Source organism: Arabidopsis lyrata, assembly GCF_000004255.2.
Source record: "Arabidopsis lyrata subsp. lyrata unplaced genomic scaffold ARALYscaffold_1, whole genome shotgun sequence".
In the NCBI taxonomy this organism is placed as follows: domain Eukaryota; kingdom Viridiplantae; phylum Streptophyta; class Magnoliopsida; order Brassicales; family Brassicaceae; genus Arabidopsis; species Arabidopsis lyrata.
In genome coordinates, this window is record NW_003302555.1 from 6404488 (window position 1) to 6428115 (window position 23628).

The window sequence follows — 23628 nt, forward strand, 5'->3', positions numbered from 1 at the left end:
AATTGATAGGCTTATTGGTTACAATTCGTCATGAGTATATGTTGACGGTTCTTACGAAAGCATTATCACACTATTATTATTGGTGTCAATCGATACGATATACTCCATGTAGTGATAATATACTAGAATAGTTTTAGCTGTAATGCTTTTTATTCTGCCAATCATTACTACTTCAATGATTTCGAATATCATCGAATCGAAATTCTTAATCACTCTCTCTATCTCATCATTAACTTTGACCCTAATGATTTATTAGTATCTCTCTATTTATCTCACACGCTTTTCTTCTGTTTATTTAGTTATTATTCCTAATGAAAAAGTTAAATTGAAAAACAGAGGAAGAGGGGTAATGTTGTGACAAGTGACAAGTGGTGTCTCCATCTGCATGGTCTTCTTATAGGAATGAGCTGTTTTATCTTTGTTTCTATTCAAATTTCAACTTTTATAATTTCATTCATTGGTGTTTATTTTATTTTATCCTATTCCTAGTTATGTGAATTTAATCAAGAGCTAGATGACCGTATATGCTTATAGTTAGGGTCCATTCTCTACATTTGTACCCTTGTTTGAAAAATCGCTAGGCGCTAGTCGGGCGCTCGGCATGGGCCTAGCGATTAATCGGAAAATCGGATTAAAATCGGGGATTAATCGGGGATTAGTTTTAGGGTTATTTTAATATTTTTAAAATATATTAATCCAATATTGTAAAAATTTATGATTTTTATTACAAATTTATGATTTTTATTAAAATTTGAACACAAGTTATTGTAAAACATCACAAACTCTCCATTCAAATGATTGAATAACAAAAATAAAAAGTTTTTTTATACTTGCAATCTAAAAAATAATCAGGGTATATAAGATTAGGCGGAAAGTAATCGGATTAGGCGGAGAATAATCGGGTTACTGATTTTTTAGGGGATTAGTCATTAATCGAGGCGGATAGGGTGGGCCTAGTGATTAAGCGGGGAGTAATCGGGGCTAGGCGGGGATTTTTAGAACAGGGATTTGTACATTTATAATATAAGCATGCTAGTAGAGTTATTGTGATGATTTCAAGCACAGAGAAGTGTCTATATCACCACCACTTCACTTGTTATTAGTTCTCTCTTTATTTCATACTATGACTTTTTTTTGTTTGTCATTCAATAAAATAAACAAAATAAATAGTTTGATATACTAATTAGGATTGTTATTCTCTGCATCTCCTTTCTACTTTTGGGAATATCTGTCAAATCAATTACTTAAATAAGAATATTAATAAATTTCGCAATCGATGTGCTTTATTTGGCTGCAATTAAACAACAATCAAATGAGTTATTGTATCCATTCCAACACCATAAATGTTAGCCTTCTTAAATTATACTATTACCGTTTTATTCAGATAATTTATTTAAAGACGAATCTGGTGAAACATGAATTAATTGACAATTGAAATCCGATATGGAATGAAATATTTGAACGGTATTTTTGTTTATGTTAAATTAGGCAATACCATTACATATACACTTAACCGTTTATCAAAAAGAATTTTACAAATTAAATTGTATTGGTCAGTAAAATTAATCCAAACAAACATTTTTAATTTTTAGAAAGAAAAAAATTGTGAATTACAGTTGATTATTATTTGAATGATTGATATGCGTTACAAATAAAATTCACAAGACATCATAACAAAGGAATACGCATCAATTTGAATTATGTACCGAATCACATTTATACCAAACAGCACACCATAACAAAAAAAAAAAATTTAGTGAATTATGACAAAAATATGGATAGAAGATAGTGGGATCAAAGTTTGATGTCACCATATTTTTGCATTTTTTGATGTCACCATTTCATAAGTCTATAAAAAGGAAGAGCAGAAGAAGAAAAAAGGGTAGTTCTGGAAAAAACAAAAAGAAAGGGAATCGTGAGGGGAAGAAAGCAGAGTCGTTTTCAGATCGTGAAGCAGAAGCAGCAGAAGAAGCCGTATCTATTCCTCTCTCTCTCTCTCTCTACTTTGACCGTGCCTCTTCTTTTTATTCCTCCTCATCATCAACATCATCGAGCTTTCTACTTCTTCCTCTGATTCTCTCCCATTCCAAATCAATCTCTAGGGTTCTTCAGGTATCCCAAATCTCCTCTCTTTTCTTTTTATTGCTAACCATTTCATCTACTTTGGGCTTATTTTTAAGTTAAATCTTCTTCTCATATTGCGTCTGCTTTTTACCTCTGCAAAGACAGAACCTTTCTCTGTCTCTCTCTCTCTGCTTGTACCTTGTACCTTTCTCTCTGTATACACTCCATTGTCTGCCGTTTCTCATCTCTCTTTTCTCCTTTTTTTCATTCATAAAATTTCTCTCGAGGATGCTTCTGAAGCCCCTTTTAGTCTCATCTCCCAGCTAAAATTTGTCTCTCTTTTTTTTTTTTTTTTTTTTTTTTATATATATCAGCAATACTTCAGAAGCTGGGTTTGGCCATGGAACCCAATGGGTACAGGAAAGAAAGAAGAAAGGAACAACATTTGGGGAGAATGAATGGTGGTGGTGATGTTGAGAGTGATCTTGATCCATGGACTGCATGGGCTTATAAGCCTCGCACTATCTCTCTTCTCCTTATTGGCGCGTGTTTTCTCATGTGAGTCATCATATCTTCCTGCTTCTTCCCTTTTACCTCTCTGCCCATTTCTCCTAATCCTCAAATTGGTTTTGAATTTGACTTAGTTGGGCTAGTGGAGCTCTTGATCCTGAGAGCACCACATCTGATGATCTTGTCACATCTGTCAAAAGGTTCTCTTTTTACTTCTGCCCACATCATGTTTTTTTTTTCTTTTTCATTTGATTCCATCAATTGACACTAGTCTACTATGTTTATGTTCCTTTTCTAGGGGAGTGTGGGCTATGATCGCTGTCTTTCTTGCTTACTCATTGCTCCAGGCCCCTTCAACGTTTGTTTACCATCTCAGCTGTTTAATTAATTAGCTTCCTCTTTTATAATGGAGAGTGTGGTTGGTGATACTTGTGCTGTGTCTTTAATCAAGTAATTTGCTTTATGCAGGGTTCTAATCAGGCCCCATCCTGCAATCTGGCGCTTAGTTCATGGAATGGCTGTCATTTACTTAGTTGCACTCACTTTTTTGCTCTTCCAGGTTCACTTTTACTCCTCCCTAGATCCTTCTTACTTGCCTATGCCTGTGGGTGTTGCTCTTATGAATTCTTGTTTTGAGTGAGCAAACTCTAATTTAGTTACCAAATTCCTTCTCCCAGAGACGTGATGATGCCCGGCAGTTCATGAAGTTTCTCCACCCTGACCTTGGAATCGGTAACAATTTCAGAGTGGAATGCTATTTAGTTGAGGAGTTACTACATCAATGATTGACCATTCTTATTGAGTTTGCTCATATTGCAGAACTTCCTGAGAAATCATACGGTGCTGATTGCCGTATATATGTGCCTGATCACCCAACAAACAGGTTTAAGAATCTTTATGTAGGGTATCTTCTCAACAACTCCCCTTTACCTTAAACAACCTTCATATCATCTAAAGGCTTATGCTTTTGTTAAAATTTCTCAGGACACAGTATTTGACGAGTTTTTCTTGGCTCACATCTTTGGATGGTGGGGTAAAGCAATTCTGATTCGGAATCAGCCGCTTCTTTGGGTTCTTTCAATTGGTTTTGAGTTATTGGAGGTTGGTCTTTGTCTCTGTTTTCTTATATTTCAGGTTTCAATTTGATAAATACAGGAACATTGCTTCCCCTGTGTCATCTAAAAATTATATTTATGTTCTCCAGCTTACTTTTCGGCATATGTTACCAAATTTCAACGAGTGCTGGTGGGACAGTATTGTTCTTGATATCTTGATATGCAACTGGTTTGGTATGATTTCTAAGCCACCTTGCCATTTTATATGTAGTGCTTCTAAAAATGTGATGGATAACAGTTTTCTTGTTTTAATGTTGGTAGGGATCTGGGCAGGAATGAATACAGTTCGATACTTTGATGGAAAAACATATGAGTGGGTTGGCATTAGCCGCCAGCCTAACATTATTGGCAAAGTAGGTTTGTTCAACCTTGAGAGTGCATACACATGGTCCTAGCCGTTGTACATGTGATGAGAATTTGTATTTTTTTTTTTTCAGGTGAAAAGGACACTGGGGCAGTTCACACCAGCTCACTGGGACAAAGACGAGTGGCATCCGCTGCAGGGACCTTGGCGTTTTATTCAAGTACTCACTCTCTGCATCGTCTTCTTGACAGTGGAGCTAAACACATTCTTTCTCAAATTTAGCCTGTGGATCCCTCCTAGAAATCCAGTGATTCTCTATAGGCTGATCTTGTGGTGGCTCATAGCGATACCAACAACACGGGAATACAATTCATATCTTCAAGACAGGTAAAGCTATAGCCCACTACGATGTTGGTTGTTGTTAGTTGAGAAAGAGTTTTGTATATAACTTGCAGTTTTGGTTGTTCACAGGAAACCGGTGAAAAAGGTGGGAGCATTCTGTTGGCTGTCACTGGGGATATGCATAGTAGAACTTCTCATCTGCATCAAGTTTGGAAGTGGTAGGTGGTTCCTTACACATGCTCTACTTTATTTGTTTATTGTTACAGTTACATAGTGTGGAGAGTGTAAACTTTGGTTGTATGGTTATGATACAAACAGGATTGTACCCAACAGAAATGCCATTATGGGTAGTGACACTATGGGGAAGTGTGGGACTTGGACTTGTGGCCTTCTTGCTGTGTTGGACATGGAAGATCCAGAAGATCCTCGCGCAAAAGCGACGCTAAGCTCATGATTATTGCTACGGAAGACGAGAGAGAAAGAGAGGTGAGACAGTGAAATGCCATTGTGGGTTTTTTGTAAATAGGGAGAAGAAGGAACAATGTAAATGCAATTTTCTTTAGGGGTAGTGTGTGATATTCAACATTTTACAGAGCTTCCACCAATTCTTTCATGCATAAAAAATTTGCTTTCATCTTTGTTCTGCCTCCTCAATCTGACAAAACATGTTGGTTTGAATGGTAAACATATTAATGTCAATTTTTGTTACCATTCACTACCTTCAAGTTTCAAAAGTTAAAGAAAAAATGAAGTTACTGAGCCATTGTTTCTTCTGCTTTTTGATATGATTGTTTCTGTTGCCAACTCTTTTACATGGCATTAACAACATTATTGTCCCATTCCTTGAATAAATTCTTGCAATTAACTCGATTCTTGTCACTTAATTTTTCCGTTTTTAATTATTGGTTCAGTTTTGTCTTTCTGGCCTATTATTATTTTGTATTATCATCATTCAATCAAACATATTTTGTTGAAGGAAATGAAAAAAAAAGAAGCAAGAATCAAATGATATTATCCATATATAGATTGTGTGACCTGCCGTGCCGCCCAACAACATCTCACATGTGTTTTTATCTTTTCATTCATAGGTTTGCAAATTCGTAATTTGGTATCTTAGACGACAATATTGACTATCTATCTAATCTAACATCACTCTTCCAACATCATATCTTTATTCCAACTTTCTTAAAAAAGCCAAAAATGTTGTTGTCAGAAGCTTAGGAATATTCTGACAAGAATATGATGATGCCATTAAGGGGAATCTCGAGTCTTAAATGGGCTTTTTTGGGCTCCAAGAAGCTAAGGCCCAAATTGCATATTTGTTGCCCGACGAAAACGTAATGAAAATGTTGAATCTAGAGAAATCTGAAGACTGACTCAAAACAACATCTGTGTAGGGTTCTTCCTTTGCTTCTTCGAGTCTCGATCTCCTCTCTCAATCTCAGGTAACGCCCAAAATCATCTTTTTAATTCATGGGATCTTTTTTCTACCACTTTCGATTTCACCATTTTTAGATCTGAGAATATCATCGTCCCACGAACCAATCGAATCTGTTGTTGTCTGACATTAATTTTCATTTCTATTTTGCAGTCTTGAGCTTCCTAATTGACTTTCAACATGTAAGCTCGTTGCCTTATATATTTTTTCTTACCAATCTCCACATTATATTGTGTAGATGGATCTCTAACATCCTCACACACGCTATAGTTTTCGTGTCTGAATTTCTAGACTGGAATCATTTTTAGATTATGCTCTTATGTAGTGTGTACTAGTGATTGGTCCGTCCATGAGGATCTCTTGATTTATTTTACCTGCATACTATCTCTATATCTTCGTCCATATGTTAGCTTGCTGATTAGATCCGATTCTATCCATTTTTCTGGCTTATGTTTTGGCATCATATAATCAGAGCTTCATCTTTTTAAGAAAGAGTGACAAACATGATATTATTTGCATCATTCACACGGGATTAGTTATCTAGCCATTGATGTCTCATCCTCGATGTATATGGTTTTTTTGAATGTTTTCAGGGCAGATGATGAAGTTGTTGATCCAAAGAAGTACCTTGAGGAATCTTGCAAACCAAAATGTGTGAAGCCACTACTCGAATATCAGGTGAAACTGGCTTGCAATTGATGTTGTGACTATTTACGAATTGGTTTGACACAGTCCCGTGTTTGTGGAGATCGTTGTTGATTAATACAAGTCTTGTTTGTGGTTTCTCAGGCGTGTGTCAAGAGAATCCAAGGTGATGATTCTGGCCACAAGCATTGCACTGGCCAGTATTTCGACTACTGGCATTGCATTGACAAATGTGTAAGTAGTTGAATTGTGCTTTTTTTTTGCTGTTCATCATATTCATATCTTCTACAATTTGATACTGAGATGAAAGTTGGATGTTGGATCTTCAGGTTGCGCCAAAGCTGTTTGCAAAACTAAAATGAAAAGAGGTCAAGCTGGAGACTCCATTGTCTTGAGTTTGCTACATGTGGTTTAAATTGATGTATAAAATGCAGTGGATGTTGAACTTTTTTACTGCAAACCAGAATATGCCAAATGGCTCTGCTTCTCGGTTTTGTTTCCATCGCAAGTTTGCGCTTATTATATTTTTTTTGCTACAGACGTTGTTACTTTGCTACTTGAGTAATTGCATACCTAATAAGAAGATATGTGCCTCTCTTTGGTCTTATTGTCGTAGACAATGCCTTGAACAAATCATTAGGCTTGGAGTTCCAACAAATAGAGATTTTCAGTCCTGGTACAATGAGACCATTAGGATTGGTTAGAGCGCACCATCAGGTCTCACTTTGAAACTTACTGGGCTTTGGAGGATATATTTATGATGATGGCAAGGTTATACAAGAGAGAATTGTCGTTGGTAATGTCACATGTGACTCATAATCAAGATATGATATGTGCCTTGTAAAGGACAGTTTGGAGGAGTGTGGGACGTATGGCATGCGGCGGCTGCATTAGACTGAATCTTATCCTTCACATTCTACAGCAATAATGTAGATTCTCCCATTTCGCTGTCTATATAAGGGTTAGAAAGTGTAATACCATTTCATACAGTACCATGCATTTACATAGCCATGAACGGTGGAGACGGTGCTTCTAGCTATGCTCGCAACTCTTCCTATCAGGTTTTTATTATATACATCACTCTTCCATTTCCTTTTATTCTAAGCCTACTAACATGCGCCTGTAGAGGGGAGCCATTGAGGCTGCTGAAGCACTCCTCAGGAACGAGATCAACACGCGGCTCGACATCACCAACCATTCCTTCTCGTCTTTTACAATCGCAGACTTTGGATGCTCCTCCGGCCCCAACACCATTCTTGCTGTAGACATCATCATCCAAGCCCTCTACCACAAGTTCACCTCTTCTCTGCCTAATACTACAACTCCTCAGTTTCAAGTCTTCTTCAACGACGTCCCCCACACTGATTTCAATGCACTCTTTGCTTTGCTCCCTCCACAACGCCCCTACTTCGTTGCAGGTTCCCTATTTTCGATTTGTTTATATCGGCACAAGTGAGTCCTCCACTTATAAGTGGTTCATTGCTTGCAGGTGTCCCCGGTTCCTTTTATGGAAACTTGTTTCCCAAGGCACATCTCAACATGGCCTACTCCTCTTGCGCCCTCTGTTGGCTCTCTGACTTGCCACCCGAGCTAACTGACATAAGCTCTCCTGCTTACAACAGAGGCAGGATTCACTACACGGGAGCATCAGCAGAGGTTGCACAAGCCTACTCTTATCAGTACAAGAAGGATATCAAGCTGTTTTTGCATGCTACGTCACAAGAGCTTGCAGAAAACGGGTTAATGGCACTGATTGTGCCCGGTGTACCAGATGGTTTTCTCGATTTTCAGGAGGCTTCAACGGGATCCGAGTTTGATCTGTTGGCTTCATGTCTCATGGACATGGCCAGAGAGGTACGTGGTGGTTTTCCGTAAGAAATTAGAAGGCATGACAGGTTAAAATGACCTAAAATACTTGACTGTGCAGGGAATAATAAAGGAGGAGGAGGTGGACAGTTTCAACCTTCCCATATATTACCCAACTCCAAGGAACTGGAAGACATCATCAGAAGCAACGGAGAGTTGAAAATTGATAAAATGGAGACACTGGGGAGCATGGACGCACAAGACACTATGCCTGACCTCCAGTCGAGGGTTTTGTACCTGAGAGCGGTGCTGGAAGGTCTCGTTCGCACCCACTTTGGCCACAAAATCCTCGACGATCTGTTTGATCGCTACGCCCTTAAACTTGCTCATTCCTCTGTCATCCTCCAGCCTCGTACCCACAAATCCATCATGATCTTTGCCCTCCTCAGTCGCTGTCATGACATCTAATATATATTCTCCATTATGCAATCCATAAGGAATGATGTACCTTTTATCTATATATGAATAATGTGCTTTACACAACTTTCATCCATCACACCGCCTCTACTTTGAATAAAGAATTTGAGTCACTATTAAACAAGATTCTAATTTCATTCAAGAAACATGTCAAAGAGATACACACCCATCAAGTACTCACAGTAAACACAACAATATGAATATAACGCCACAATTTATTGCTCCAAAGGTAACTCATTGCCTGTAGTATCCGCCACCTTGGTGAGGAGGTGGGTACGGGCTCTGGCCGGGATAAGGAGGCCGAGGCTGTTGTCCCTGCGGATCATAGTACGAGCCTTGTTGCCATGATGGATGAGGCTGTTGCTGGGCCTGAGGAGGGTATGGTTGTGGCTGGCCATGAGGAGTATGGTACGGGGGAGGTGGACCGTAGGGTGGGATAGTGTAGCCAGGCCTTGACATTTGCTCAGGCGGTCTATAGTATGGCGCATGTGGGTGAGGATGAGATGGATTCTGAGTTTCTGGTGGAGGAGGCGGACTTGAAGCAGCTGGTTGATGCACAGATGGGTATGGGCCGGAGCTTCTATGATCCTGAAAACTCAGACCAGACATCTGTCGTTGCACATCTTCAATCATTTCTCGGCACTGGATACTCCTTGTCATCACAAAATCACTGCACTGCTGCTTCACATTCGTAATTGCATCCTATTGAGACCAACAAAGACAATGTCTCAGAGATTGCAGGAAAGTTATTTCGTATCCTCAATGGAGTGTAAAATCAGAATAGAAGAGCCACCCAGACAAGTGGCATAATGTAGACAAGCTTAGACAGTGAAGAGCTTGCTACTATATAGAGAAAAGAAACTCACTTGGAGAGTGACATAGAATTTCAGGCCCTCATTGATGTTCTCCTTGATCTCTCGATACTTCATTATAGCAGCTTGAATCTGCTTGTAGCACTTCTCCTTGGATGCTGAACAATGGAGAAACACAGAAAACGAATGAGTGGGAGTAAAAGAACTGATATATAGGAGCATAAGAAATCCCACTACTTAAAAGCCGAATGTGTCAGTTCTTTCATCTCCAACCAACATGTAGAAAGCTAAACAGAAAGTTTTTGATCCATCATGCAAGACAGAAGCTGCTTGCTCACCTTTATAATCTTCAAGATTGAAAAGAGTTGAAAACTCTTCATTTTGAGCCTATAACCAAGGAAAGAAACCAATTAGATAGTAGTTGTTTCGACTAGAAGCTAGCACAGTCAATTTGCTTGAATATTGATTACAATCACCATATGCCTTTGGGTTATCAGAAAAGGATAAAAACCATAATGAAATATAAAATACCACTAAAAGGATGGCAAAAGAGGTAGACCTGAATTTGCATCAATAATTGTTCTTGAACTTCAATGTTTTGGGAAATATCTTCACAAATGTGATCATACTTGGATATCTCTTTCCTGAACATATCTTCATAGGAGCCTGTAATTGTCATCAGCTTTGGCAGTATGTCATCCTAAAACCAAGTATCAAGTAAAAGCCTATGAGTTTTTGACTCCAATATCATACAATAATCAAGAACGACAATGATCAATAGAAAATTCACTTTTCTTTTCATCTCTTTGAGCATGTCTTCAAGACCAGCCCGCTGAGCACCAAGATTTTCCAGTTGCCTCTGTGCAAAAAGGGAAGCAAAAATGTGAGAATTATGATTCGTGAAAGCACTTTCCAAATCCTTCCTAAAAGTATATAGTTGCAGATTCCAAAAGAGAGAGAAAAATACCAGACTCTGCTTCAGAGTTCCCACAATAGCATCCTCTGTTGCGTCCAGAGACATTATTGGCCTAGCTAGAGTTGGGACAGCAGACTCTATCTGATGATAAAAACCGAAAACCACAACGTCTATGAATTAGTATACAGATTTGGGTTTGTTATAGCTGACTCAAGCGTGTGATTTGAATAACCTGTACCCAATTATTTCAGGTACTAGGATAACCGAAATGAAATATACTAGCGTATACAAAATATAGGAAGTACTTACTGGCCGTCGATCAAGAATACACATGAGGGCGGAATTATCTCTCACTGATCGCTCAATCTTCACATCACTTTCTCCAGCTTGTTTCAAATTGGCTGCAAACCGATTTAGCCTATCCTGCAAGTTCTTTGTCAGTGTGCTAGATTGAGGCCTAGTCCACCGAGTCCCAAATTGACTTCTGAACTGAGAGTCTTCAGTTGCTTCTTTCTGCAAAAGCTCTTCAGTGTGCACCAACAGTTCCTGATTAACCCTCTTCAAATCTCTAAGTTGCTGCAGTTCAGCTTCCAAGCCAGCTGGACCACCACTGATCTGAACAGCTTCTACATCTTCTTTAAGATCAACAGGAAGAGCTGAATTACCATCCACAGCAAGAATAGAATCTGGAAGATCCATCTCTTTGAGCCTAACTCGAGTTAGTTCACTAGCTTGCTGTAATCTCTCTGCCTGAGTTCTAATTACATCATCGACCATCTCAGTGTATCTAGAGAGAGCCTTTGCACTGCTGTCTGGAACAAGGATTGCAAACATCTTTTCCTTGCTTGCATCCAATATCTCAGTCATGTTCATTGGCTTAACCATTGAGAAGGTGGGAAGTGGAGACAAAGAAGAAGGAGAAGGAACTCTCATGAGGTACACTCTGTCGTTTTCCTTGACAGCCCTATCCAAATTGGCATTAATGCTCGACTCTAGTGTGTTCATCGCTTCTATAAGCTGAGCAGGAGCTCCCCTTGAAGACTTCTTTGCTTCTGCCAAACGGCTGGCTCCGCTCCTCAGCCGTGCGATTTCTTCTGCAATTTCTTCTTTCTCGTGCAACTCTTTTCCATACCTAAAGCAAGCTTCACTATAGAAGAGTGCTGCTTTCAGCTGCACATGAGAAATCCAGCCTTTGTCGAAATGATCCTTCAATGGCGAAGTGATTAGCGCAGCTAAAGCTTCCTCATAATATATGCCAACCTGATTGCAAGCAAACAAAAGATGCAAATTCAATCGACTCCGTTACTTCCTCACAGTGCGGTAATACAGATGCTCCACCATAAACTAAGTACGTTTTTAGCATATATGCACATAATAACTCTGGTGGGGTCTGAATAATCTATCAATTCTAAGATCTTTTTTTGTTTTTTTGTCATCTATCAATTCTAAGATCTTGAGTCCATAAATATGCACAAATTCAATCGACCCTGTCACTTCCTCACAGTTCAGTAAAACAGATGCTCTACCAAAAACTAAGCAAGGTTTTAGATATCTGCTCATAATCAACCATGGACTGAAGAATCTATTAAATCTAATTCTAAGATCTTGAGTCCACCAATGTGCACAATCTTCAAGGACTATTACCAAAAGAGATGCAAGCATGATGTGACACTAACCTGCCTAGCAATTTTAGAACAAACACCAGGGGTGCTTCCTTTAGCAATGGTATTTTCAAAGACACATTCCTGAGCCTGCGCTAGCATCAACCGTTCCAACATTCCCACGCACTCCACCGACACATCCACGGTGGCGCTCTGCCCGATCGTCGCCTTAGTGGACTCGTTCTCCTTCAAGTAAGAGAACGCCCCTGCTGCAGCGATGAACGCATGTGAAGCCTGACGACGCCCATCCACGGTGGTTCGATCATGACCGAGTCCAATCTGGCTGTAGGTAGCACCAAGATTGAATAGAACAGCGGCTTTCTCAAGATGAATGTTCTGCTGAGTAGCTTTGTGCCTTTGCTTGAAAGCATCGTACCATAAGAAAGAGACGGCGTTGACATGATCCTTGTCAGGGGAAATTGGAAATCGCGTCTCCACAAGACAAAGAACTTTGTAATAGGAGATGAGAAGGTCTCGCCGAGCGGCCGGAGAGGGATCGGGAACGCGTTCTAAATCGGATCGGAGCTGCTTCAGGGTCTCGAGATCGTCGTCTATAAGCTGAGCCTCGCGCTCAGAGTAGGTGAAAGTAACGTAGTTGCGGAGAGGACGGTAGAGATCAACGGAGTTCGTCTTCTTCTCATGAATGGCGAGCATCAGATTAGAGAGCGAAGAAGAAGCCATGGCGGTTGATCGCTCTTCCGATTTTTCTAATTTTCTTCGATTCTTGGTTTCCTTGATCCTTATTGACTAAGGGAAGATGATCGTGAAGAAATCCAGGAAACGACACCAAGTCCTGTAATCTTGTATGTAAACGGCGTGCAGTCTAATTTTGTGATTAAATGCGAGTCGATCAATGGCATAAGTTTTTTCCGCGTGAATTAAATGAGACGACGATGGTGGAAACTGGAAGTTTCTTAATTAGATATTTTTTAAGCAGTGATTTATCTTGTGGAACTTTTCCTAATTAGAAAACATTTGTAATTTCTCAATATTTTTGGTACACGTCTTCTTGGTGTATATGTAGAAAGTTTCTAATGAAAGTAGGAGAATATGCAATATAGAGCATGGTCTTATATGCTGGGTGTGGTCGTGTGGGGTATTGCACATTGCAGTAACATTAATATGATCACTAATCAAAATGAAAGTTGTTGTGACAATCAACACAGTAGTATTAATCTTGAAGGGATTACAAAAATCTGTGTTTATGAATTAGAGAGGCCTTGAAGAGGACTATCGTATCAAAAGAATAATGATATGATGAAACAGTAAAATTATACGATAATACAAGAATATATCTGTCAAAAGTTTTTGAGCAGCTTGTCATTTGAGACTCCATCAGCTACAAGAATTGAAGTTATCTCCTGCAACAATGCAAATCGAACAATAATAAAGATACACATCTTGTAAAGCTTGTACGTTCTCAGAAACAAAACAGTGCATACCTCAGCCATTTGTTTCTGTCCGCAAAGCACCGCTCCCGTGGCCTTGGGAGCAGCAAGTTGTTTAGCCCTTGCAAAAGCAGCCTACACAACACATGATGTATACATTAGTTTGATGGATCCACTTGATTTAAGCATTTAGATTGGTGTTTCTCAATCTCACCTGCACATATCCAGTTTCCCCTTTCCAACCATCATCTGGCTGTGATAATACAGGCACAACTTTGACACCTGATGATTCCCACTCTTTAAACTTATCCTACAAAAATCGAGTGCGTTTTTTTAAGGTAATCCTTCTATTGATCAGATCCAGAGCGAGAGATAGGCTATGTGCTTATCATCAAAAGATTCTCACAATTCAACCACACATTTGTATCTTGGGACAACATGAATTGCAAAACAAGTGAGAGAAAGAACCAAACCTGGTAAGCCATCCGTTTCAGGTTCCTAGCTCCGTAATAAAGTCTTACGTCAGATCTTCTATCAGCACCAAATCCTGACTCGATCAGTGAGCGGATGGGGCTGCAGAGATAAGAACATGAGCGATTACATTCCTAATTTAAGACAGTTACTTAATCTCTGTCATCATCACTAAACATTGTTGATTCGACCAGACCTAGAACAACAAACAAAAACACCTAAAAAGCCATGAGCTGATGAAACACACATAACCAAATTCTCCATTAGAGACCAACAGAGCATTGACCTTTCTTACATGGAACTCTTTATTTCAGTATTAGATCAACACAAACAGCAGAAAAAAGCCACACAAAAAGTCCATGGCACCTCTGGATAGGTCGAATTCAAAAAACAGATTTAGTGTATCAACATCAGGGGATCTCAAACTTCAAAGCTAGCAGGATAAAAGCAAATGAACTAAGCATCATAGAGGATTGGCCTCAGTATCAATAACTAAACCAGATTCAAGACACTTGAATTTGTATCTAGCTAATGCTATGCACTGAAACCTTTAAACTAGATCACACTTGGATCATTGAATATCAGCTATAGAAGGTAGGAGAGGAAATGGAAAAAGTCTCCCACCTAATTCCAGATCCAGTGGCGAAAATCAAAACCGTTGGATATTTCTCAGGAGGATCAATCAGATCGATATTGAAACCATTACCCATCACAGGGCTAAGCTCAACGGTCTCCCCTTTCTTTAACCCGCAGAGAATCTCCGCAGTAGATCCAGCGATGCTCTTGACCAAGAATTCGAAAGCACCACGAGAAGCCGCCAATGAAGGAGGAGAAGCGATTGCCATAAAAGAAGGCTTCTCAACATCAGGAACACGGAGCTGAAGATACTGACCGGGTCTCGTGTAAGAGGCTACGAGATCCGGAGCGTTTGAAATGTCGATTGAGATGTGGAAAAGCGATTCTGCGGCCGATTCGATTAGAGAGAGAGGAGCTGGGGTCCAGAGGGAGGCGTCCTGGCGAACGGCGGCGGCGGATACGACGGAAGCGACGCGGTTATTCCGGGATAAGCGGAGATGGCGGGTGAGAGGGAGCCGGCGCAGGATAAACATGGGGGAGAGGGAGTGGCTAAAGTGCGCATGGGTGACAGAAGGCGCGAAAGGAAGAGTGGACATGGTTGAGAGTTTTGGAACTCTATATGTGACCGTCAAATTTAGCCGGCGGTAGAAAAGGGCGGCCCGATTGGTTCGGTGGCACGATGTGTTTTTTTTTTTTTTGGTATGCACCTAATTTGCTCCCGTTACTATGGCTTTGACACGTGGACAACCAAGATATGATTTTATCTACTTTCCGACCACTTCTTGTTGCATTCCCTTTCATTTTATTTTGCTAACTCCTCTTTCAAAGAAAAACACCAAATCATGTAATTATTACGAAATATATTTTGTCCAAATCAATGGAATATTGGAATTACAGTGATTAAGAATACAAAGTCGCATACATATTGTCTATTGATATATTTAATATTACTAAAAATATATAACCAACAACATTGCTATATGTATTCAAACTTTCTTACGATGATGATAAACAATAATTGGCATCAATGTAGAAGAAAAATATCATCGAAAATAGTTTGCAATATGCATATTAAAAAAAGAAAACGCAGAGAGCCAACATCAGTAATCACTCCCTACCTTTGGCCAAGATATCTAATGATTTTGCCAAGTGACATCTAAAGAATATAACACGTAACCAAGCACCAAAAAGCAGACAGTAGTACTTCAGACTGACACCACTTTCAGTTTCAAATCTCAACTCTCTCTCTCTCTCTCTAGCCATGCAAAACGCACAGAGCTCCACCACAGATCCGGTAGACAGAGTTGATAAAGTGACATGGAGAGATCTGCAAGATGGATCTTTCACCGCAGAACTCAAGAGGCTTCTCTGCTTTGCGGCTCCTATGGTTGCCGTGGTTATCACTCAGTCCATGCTACAGATCATAACAATGGTGATGGTGGGACACCTCGGTAATCTTTCCCTCGCTAGCGCTTCCTTCGCCATCTCCTTCTCTAACGTCACTGGCTTCAGCTTCATTGTTTGTTTCCTTTTCCTTCTTTCCACTAAAATTGACGCACTTATATCTGTTACTAGCTACCAGACCATGGAAATTGTATCCTCTCATCACTTTATTCTTACTTTTTGATGCTAGATGGGATTGTCATCTGCCTTAGATACTCTCAGCGGTCAAGCCTATGGAGCTAAGCTATATCGGAAACTAGGTGTTCAAACTTACACGGCTATGTTCTGTCTTACATTAGTTTGTCTCCCTATCTCTCTCCTATGGTTCAACATGGGAAAGCTTCTCGTGATCCTTGGCCAAGACCCTTCAATTGCACACGAAGCCGGAAGATTTGCTGCTTGGCTCATCCCTGGACTGTTTGCTTACGCCGTTCTACAGCCGCTCATTCGCTACTTCAAAAACCAGAGCTTGATCACACCTCTCTTCATCACCTCTTGTGTTGTGTTCTGTCTCCATGTTCCTCTTTGCTGGATTTTGGTTTATAAGTCAGGGCATGGTCATCTTGGAGGAGCCTTGGCTCTCAGTTTATCGTACTGGGTTTCTGCCAGTTTTCTTGGATCTTTCATGTACTACTCCTCTGCCTGTTCTGAGACACGCGCCCCGCTCTCCATGGAGATATTCGACGGCATTGGAGAGTTCTTCAAATATGCTCTTCCTTCTGCGGCTATGCTTTGGTACATCACCTTTCTCTGTTCCTTTTCCACTTCTCATTGCCTCTAAATTTTTTAGTTGGAAACTGTTTTATGGGTTGCAGTCTAGAGTGGTGGTCATATGAACTCGTAATATTACTCTCTGGGCTCTTACCCAACCCACAGCTGGAGACTTCTGTGCTCTCTGTCTGGTACTCCTCCTTGCATCTTTCCATTTCTTGTCACAATCTTGAATTTGCCAAAACATAATGTCATTCGTACTATGCACAGTCTCCAAACACTTTCGATAGCTTATTCAATACCACTAGCGATCGCGGCTGCAGCAAGGTTAGAGCTTTTGTCACCACTATGCAGTACATAAATGCTGAAGTATACTTTTTGTTCTGGTTTCATGTTCATAAGGGGATATTTCTTGTGCAGCACAAGAATCTCAAATGAATTAGGTGCTGGAAACTCTCGAGCAGCACATATTGTGGTCTACGCGGCAATGTCTCTTGCAGTAATGGATGCATTGATGGTGAGTACATCTCTATTAGTCGGCAGGAATCTTTTCGGCCATGTTTTCAGTAGTGACAAAAAAACCATCGACTATGTTGCAAAGATGGCTCCATTGGTCTCTATTTCTCTCATACTGGACAGTTTACAAGGGGTTTTCTCAGGTTCGAGACTTGTTCCTATTTCTTTTCTCAAACATATGCTAGTGTCGAAATACTATGTTCTCTCTTTTCCTCCACATAATACAATACAGGTCAAAGTGCACTTTTTAGTGCTGTGTCAAAGATAATTAAAGTTGTACTCTTTTCTGCCACTCCTAACCCTCGTTTGTTGGTTTGCAGGTGTTGCAAGCGGATGCGGGTGGCAGCATATAGGGGCTTACATAAACTTTGGAGCTTTCTATCTCTGGGGGATACCCATTGCTGCATCTTTAGCCTTCTGGGTTCATCTGAAAGGTGTTGGCCTTTGGATTGGAATACTAGCTGGTGCCGTTCTGCAAACTCTTCTACTGGCTCTTTTCACAGGCTGTACAAACTGGAAAAACCAGGTCCTTTCCTTTGCTTTTAGTCTTTTATGATATGTTTCTATTATGGAATAAACATATCGATGCTCAATTGGATGCATATTTGAACTCTAGGCCCGTGAAGCGAGGAAGCGAATGGCTGTGGCCCATGAATCAGAACTTACAGAGTCAGAACTTCCCTTATAAGATTACGGGGGCACAGATGTTCCTCAGGTTTTACCATTTTGGTAGCAGCCAAATCGTTGTATGTTACTGCTTGACTAGTGGTAGCCGTGAATAATCGGTCTATTTTGTAATAATACCATGATACACCCCTCAGCAATCGTTGTTTCGATGAAGCTTTATTCTGGTTGGTCAGAAATACTTTGGACAGAAAATAAGTGATCTCATTCTGCTGATACCAGCTAGCAATCAGACCAGTAACACAGTAGTTGCGAGTCAGGGAAAGATGTGGGAGCTGCTTCTGAGTCTTGGGGCTAGACCCGTTTCTCGATATAGACCCGTTTATAAGTGTGTCCAGAAGCAGTAATGACAGGATCACACATAATCTGCAAAGATATGGGACACCTCAGTTCTTCTGGTGGAATCCCCATCTGTCCTGATTTCCTACTGTTCTTGGGCTTATAGTTGATAAAACCAAACTTCCATAGTTGACGCCCAAACGCATGAACACGATGTTCAATAGAACCTTAACAATGTCCTCCACGCGTCTAAGACTATTGATAAGTGCAGATTTTGCATTCTCAGTACAGCATCCCCAATGATGGCCTGTTTACAAGGATAAAAAGAAAACGGAGGAATTCAAGAGACCACAATACAATAGAGAATACATATTCAAAGAAAGTAAGATAAAGAGAAATTCACCAAGTAAAGTTCGCTACACTCAAAACAGTGTTGAAGAATGTTCTTTGCTTTCACAAGTGAAATATGTAACGAACACAAGGCTTGAATCCGGTTTTACTCTGAGGTCTTGCAATTTCCAACGACGGGAAGATAACTTTAGCAAAGCATAGAGAAACAAGACCAACAAATTACATGAATTACATCAAAGAACAAGAACAGGAATCCCAAAAAAGGAAGAAAAAAAAAGACTACATAAAAGCCACTAATATTTTCAACTCAAGAACTAACCATCCCCAAGATTACCAAGTACTCCCTCAACACAAGAATTTCTTAAAATTAACAGGGCGATGGATCAAAGGTAAAAAGTTCCTTGACATCAAAAACAAAGCAATCCAAACCAAACATAAATAACGTGATAACATACTAAGCAGAGCCCCTATGTGTTTCATTTGATTCCAACAACTACTGACAGGAATATTAGTGAAAGAGTGCTGAATGAAACATATCATTTATGAGCACCTTGGTATCGCTAGCAGCGAACAAATTATCCTCGAGTCAGAATTTTGCATATAAAGATTACATGGACCATAGGTTCCTCCGGTTGTTTTACCATTTTAGTAGCAGCCACATCTTTCTATGTTACTTTTGGACTAGCGGTCACCGATAATACCTTGGACAGAAAATGATGCCAACGGAGCCTTTTCCGTGTTCACCGATCAAATTCAGCTGTCTGTGAGCTTGAGAACCTAAGTAGAGACGAAGAAGTTAATACAGCTGCTGGCCCGCTGCAACGCATATCTCCAAATTGACAGCATTACTGGAAACTGCAAAATCCAACAGTGTCAAGCCAAATTCAATCCCTCAGTGTCACGTTGACTTTTTTTTTTTTTATTTTAGCTATGCACTTAATTTGATTCTGTTCATATGTTTTGACACGTGGACGATCAGGATATCATTATTTTATCTTCTTTCCGACCACTTGTGTACTCTAAAAGAGAAGAAACCAAAACAAACTTTCGTGAATGGACCAGCATTTCTCAATATTTTTTGAGGAAAATTCCAAGAAACTTTACCAGCTTCGCATCCATGTTTTCAATGGAATTACTAATACATATTATTACCCAAAAAAAAAAAAAAAAGTGTGGATCATAAAAAGGTCAAATACAGATTTGTAGCAGCAAAAACCGAGATGCATATTAATTAAATATTTCATTGAATCTAAGCCAAAGATACATATTATTTGGGTTTGGAAAATTTCGTCGAACGAGGACATGCAGGCAAATCACAAATATCACTCACCGCCTTTGTTTGACCCTTTCCTCACAAATTACCCAAATTTACAGTTTTACATTCTCTCTCTCTCTCTCTCTCTATCTCTCTGCATTTAGCCATGGGAGACGCAGAGAGCACCACCACTAAGGATAGCTTGCTGCTGCCGGTAGAGAGAGTCGAGAACGTGACATGGAGAGATCTGCGAGATGGTTCATTCACCGTAGAACTCAAGAGGCTTATCTGCTTCGCCGCTCCTATGGCTGCTGTTGTTATCGCTCAGTTCATGTTACAGATCGTTTCAATGATGATGGTTGGTCACCTCGGCAATCTCTCTCTCGCTAGCGCCTCCCTCGCCTCCTCTTTCTGCAACGTCACTGGCTTCAGCTTCATTGTCTGTTTTCTCTTCCTTTTTCCCTCTAAATTGCCACATTTATTATAACCATTGAATTTGAGCATTTCCTCATCACTTGATTGTTACTTTTTGCCTCTGGTGTGTTAGATAGGGTTGTCATGTGCCTTAGATACTTTGAGCGGTCAAGCTTATGGAGCTAAGCTCTATCGGAAACTAGGAGTTCAGACTTACACTGCCATGTTCTGTCTTGCATTAGTGTGTCTCCCTCTTTCTCTCATTTGGTTCAACATGGAAAAGCTTCTTTTGATCCTTGGCCAAGACCCTTCTATTGCACACGAAGCCGGAAGATATGCTACCTGGCTTATCCCAGGACTGTTTGCTTACGCTGTTCTACAGCCTCTCACTCGCTACTTTCAAAACCAGAGCTTGATCGCACCTCTACTCATCACCTCTTGTGTTGTGTTCTGTATCCACGTTCCTGTCTGCTGGCTTTTAGTTTACAATTCAGGGCTTGGTAATCTTGGAGGAGCCTTGGCTATCAGTTTATCAAACTGGCTCTATGCCATTTTCCTTGGATCTTTCATGTACTTCTCCTCTGCCTGTTCTGAGACACGCGCCCCGCTCTCCATGGAGATATTCGACGGCATTGGAGAGTTCTTCAAATATGCTCTTCCTTCTGCGGCTATGATTTGGTACTTCACTTTTCTCTGTTCCTTTTCACTTCTCATTGCCTCCACATTTTTTGATAAAAACTCTTTTTATGGGTTGCAGCCTAGAGTGGTGGTCATACGAACTCATAATATTACTCTCTGGTCTCTTACCCAACCCACAACTGGAGACTTCTGTGCTCTCTGTCTGGTACTCCTCCTTACATTTTCCAATTTCTTTTCACAATCTTGGATTTGCCAGAACATAATGTTATTCAAACTGTGGGCAGTCTCCAAACAATTTCGACAATGTATTCGATACCACTAGCGATCGCAGCTGCAGCAAGGTTAGAGCTTTTGTCACCACTATGCAGTACATAAATAATGTTGAAGCATATTTGCTGTTCATGGCAAGGAATCATATGGTTTCATGTTCATAAGCGGATGTTTCTTGTGCAGCACAAGAATCTCAAATGAGTTAGGTGCTGGAAACTCTCGAGCAGCACATATCGTGGTTTATGCGGCAATGTCTCTTGCAGTTATTGATGCTTTGATAGTGAGTATGTCTCTATTAGTCGGCAGGAATCTTTTCGGGCACATTTTCAGCAGTGACAAGGAAACTATCAACTATGTTGCAAAGATGGCTCCATTGGTCTCTATTTCTCTCATGCTAGATGCTTTACAAGGCGTTCTCTCAGGTCCGAGACTTGTTCTTATTTCTTTACTCAAACACAAGATACTGTTTACTCTCTTTTCCTCCACAGGTCACTATTCCTGTTGTGAGTTTTAGTCCTGTGTCAAAGCTATCCCAAAGTTTTACTTTTTTCTGCCACTCCTAATCTTCGTTTGATGGTTTGCAGGTATTGCAAGGGGATGCGGATGGCAACATATAGGAGCTTACATAAACTTAGGAGCTTTCTATCTCTGGGGGATACCCATTGCTGCATCTTTAGCCTTTTGGATTCATCTGAAAGGTGTTGGCCTTTGGATCGGAATCCAAGCCGGTGCCGTTCTGCAAACGCTTCTGCTTGCTCTTGTCACGGGCTGCACAAACTGGGAAAACCAGGTCCTTTTTCTTTTTTTCCTTCTTCATGACTTGTTTCCATTGTGAAATAAACATAAAGATATTGAATTGGATGCATATTTGAACTCTAGGCCAATGAAGCGAGGAAGCGAATGGATTTGGCCTATGGAACGTAAAGCGTTGCAGAACAGCACTTACTGAGTCAGAACTTTGCATCTGAGAATTAGAGGGACCATATGTTCCTCCGATTTTACTCTGTTGTTAGCAGTCAAATTGTTGTACTGTATGTTACTTTTGGACTAGTGGTAGCCGCTAATAACAGGGCATGGTTATCCAAAAAGAGCCTTTTCTGTGTTCTCAATAACAAAGAATAATGATTAGATTCACTGAAATGTGAGGTTGACCATCCAAGCAGAGACCAAGAGGCAACGGTATGATGGAGCAGCTACAACCACCACATTTCTCCAAATTGTCAGCATCTCATGTCCTGTCACTAGTCCCAGTTCTCTCAAGAGTAACTGATTTACCCGAAACCTGTTCAAGCTAACAAACCAAATTGAATCATGAATCTTGGAGCAAGGCTTTAAAGGCACCCTGAGTGTCAATTAGAACATAACACAGAGTTGCTGCTGAGTCTTGGGGCAAAGAGTTGTTCATCACTGAACCAATCCCAATACAAACCCGTTCATTAAGTCTGTCCAGAGGCAATAATGACACCTCAGTACTTCTGGTGGAATGGGCATCTCTCCTGAATCCCTACTCTCCATGGGCTTATAGACCAGTGAGGGAACATGGTGTCCAAAATTTCACTGCAGAATAGACTGGAGTATTTTCTCATGATATGCAAGAGGTAAGCCACAAATTGACTCCTTCCGATTTTCTTCTCTTTCACTGCCCTGTCAATGAGTTCTTGAAGCACTTCTCTTTGCCAGAGCTGATCTAGAAGAAGCTATACCAAGTCTAGTAGCTGCCTGGAGAATATTTTAAGTTTGGTGCTGTCGCTGCAAGTTGTCAAATATCGTCCCCTGTTGCAATAATGCAATTATCCGATCACCAACTTCATTCTCTGATGGATCAAGCAAGAATTTGGTGTGCTTCACCAACAATGTCAACCAAAATCTGAAGAAATCACATATCAAAATTAGAAATTGCAACTAGGAACTAGCACAGACCAATTTACCAATCCAAACTCTAAATTCAAGAAGCAAATAAAGATGAAGGAAAGTAGTAATCAGAAAACCCTGAACAGTTGCTAAATCAGGACATTTTTTCTAGCTCAATTGGGTCTCAGGTGATGTCTATTTCAGTGCACAGCAAAACTCTTGCACATAACTGCATTTTATCAATGGCCATAACACACAACTATAGGCTGTAGCAAAGCATAGAGAACAAGATCCTCAATTTTCATAGATTACATCAACGAACAAGAACATTGGTGCTACTAATCTGTTTGATTTTGGAATCCAGAGGAGCTACCTAACAGTGATGAAAATCATAAAGGCTCATATAGCTAAGAAAGGAGCGATCACACTTTGGAAAAAAAGAGACTAATTTAGCAAACCAACGAGGTAGTGGACAAAGCCCTCACCTAATTACAGATCAAACCGCATCGGTAGGTTCAATCGGAGATGGTGGAGTCGAACGGAGTGAATCGGGATAGCAATAGGGTGACACGTGGACTATTTTGTCACGTGGACACTCAAGATATCATTTATCTTCTTCCCAACCACTTTGAGCTGTAGAGAAATTATGAACACAGTTCAAATTTAAAGCATAACCAATGTGTTACTACA

General features: G+C 40.2%; 7 protein-coding genes and 2 long non-coding RNA genes across 10 annotated transcripts; 5 read left to right on the forward strand and 4 right to left on the reverse strand.

Moving 5' to 3' along the window:
* Positions 1-1792: 1792 nt before the first annotated feature.
* On the forward strand, positions 1793-5098 carry LOC9328912 (CDP-diacylglycerol--serine O-phosphatidyltransferase 1). The gene is made up of 13 exons (XM_021011356.1): positions 1793-2112; positions 2439-2622; positions 2709-2774; positions 2873-2932; positions 3043-3133; positions 3252-3306; positions 3394-3473; positions 3559-3675; positions 3779-3863; positions 3951-4042; positions 4127-4380; positions 4465-4553; positions 4654-5098. The coding sequence occupies exons 2-13, from the start codon at positions 2465-2467 to the stop codon at positions 4779-4781; spliced, it is 1275 nt and encodes a 424-aa protein (XP_020867015.1). The 5' UTR covers positions 1793-2112; positions 2439-2464; the 3' UTR covers positions 4782-5098.
* Positions 5099-5683: 585 nt separating this feature from the next.
* On the forward strand, positions 5684-7023 carry LOC9326150 (cytochrome b-c1 complex subunit 6). Its single transcript, XM_002890042.2, has 5 exons — positions 5684-5780; positions 5927-5955; positions 6367-6451; positions 6563-6652; positions 6748-7023. Coding segments are annotated over exons 2-5 (210 nt in total). The 5' UTR covers positions 5684-5780; positions 5927-5953; the 3' UTR covers positions 6781-7023.
* Positions 7024-7122: 99 nt separating this feature from the next.
* On the forward strand, positions 7123-8775 carry LOC9326151 (probable S-adenosylmethionine-dependent methyltransferase At5g38100). The gene is given in 5 exon segments (XM_021011357.1): positions 7123-7479; positions 7545-7836; positions 7908-8272; positions 8346-8403; positions 8406-8775. Coding segments are annotated over 5 exon segments (1053 nt in total). The 5' UTR covers positions 7123-7428; the 3' UTR covers positions 8693-8775.
* On the reverse strand, positions 8720-12899 carry LOC9326152 (ALG-2 interacting protein X). Its single transcript, XM_021011353.1, has 8 exons — positions 12106-12899; positions 10739-11689; positions 10481-10570; positions 10304-10372; positions 10073-10213; positions 9852-9900; positions 9568-9671; positions 8720-9403 (listed from the first exon to the last, which is right to left on the reverse strand). The coding sequence occupies exons 1-8, from the start codon at positions 12769-12771 to the stop codon at positions 8936-8938; spliced, it is 2538 nt and encodes an 845-aa protein (XP_020867012.1). The 5' UTR covers positions 12772-12899; the 3' UTR covers positions 8720-8935.
* Positions 12900-13227: 328 nt separating this feature from the next.
* On the reverse strand, positions 13228-15306 carry LOC9328913 (fruit protein pKIWI502). Its single transcript, XM_002892805.2, has 5 exons — positions 14574-15306; positions 13952-14051; positions 13693-13788; positions 13533-13613; positions 13228-13451 (listed from the first exon to the last, which is right to left on the reverse strand). Exons 1-5 carry the CDS (start codon positions 15119-15121, stop codon positions 13389-13391), a joined length of 888 nt encoding a protein of 295 aa, XP_002892851.1. The 5' UTR covers positions 15122-15306; the 3' UTR covers positions 13228-13388.
* Positions 15307-15662: 356 nt separating this feature from the next.
* On the forward strand, positions 15663-18077 carry LOC9328914 (protein DETOXIFICATION 11). The gene is made up of 7 exons (XM_002890044.2): positions 15663-16044; positions 16159-16703; positions 16784-16870; positions 16950-17006; positions 17100-17338; positions 17516-17721; positions 17812-18077. The coding sequence occupies exons 1-7, from the start codon at positions 15787-15789 to the stop codon at positions 17881-17883; spliced, it is 1464 nt and encodes a 487-aa protein (XP_002890090.1). The 5' UTR covers positions 15663-15786; the 3' UTR covers positions 17884-18077.
* Positions 17965-19610, reverse strand: LOC110224696. 2 transcript variants are annotated; one of them, XR_002329193.1, is made up of 3 exons: positions 19060-19610; positions 18562-18666; positions 17965-18465 (listed from the first exon to the last, which is right to left on the reverse strand). It is a non-coding gene; the product is annotated as an uncharacterized LOC110224696 (long non-coding RNA). The 2 variants fall into 2 exon arrangements; XR_002329192.1 differs by having other exon boundaries at positions 18562-18694.
* Positions 19611-19796: 186 nt separating this feature from the next.
* Positions 19797-22175, forward strand: LOC9326153 (protein DETOXIFICATION 12). The gene is made up of 7 exons (XM_021011354.1): positions 19797-20203; positions 20312-20856; positions 20936-21022; positions 21102-21158; positions 21271-21509; positions 21672-21877; positions 21967-22175. The coding sequence occupies exons 1-7, from the start codon at positions 19931-19933 to the stop codon at positions 22009-22011; spliced, it is 1452 nt and encodes a 483-aa protein (XP_020867013.1). The 5' UTR covers positions 19797-19930; the 3' UTR covers positions 22012-22175.
* LOC110224697 lies at positions 22051-23593 on the reverse strand. The gene is made up of 2 exons (XR_002329194.1): positions 23424-23593; positions 22051-22954 (listed from the first exon to the last, which is right to left on the reverse strand). It is a non-coding gene; the product is annotated as an uncharacterized LOC110224697 (long non-coding RNA).
* Between the last annotated feature and the right edge of the window lie 35 nt (positions 23594-23628).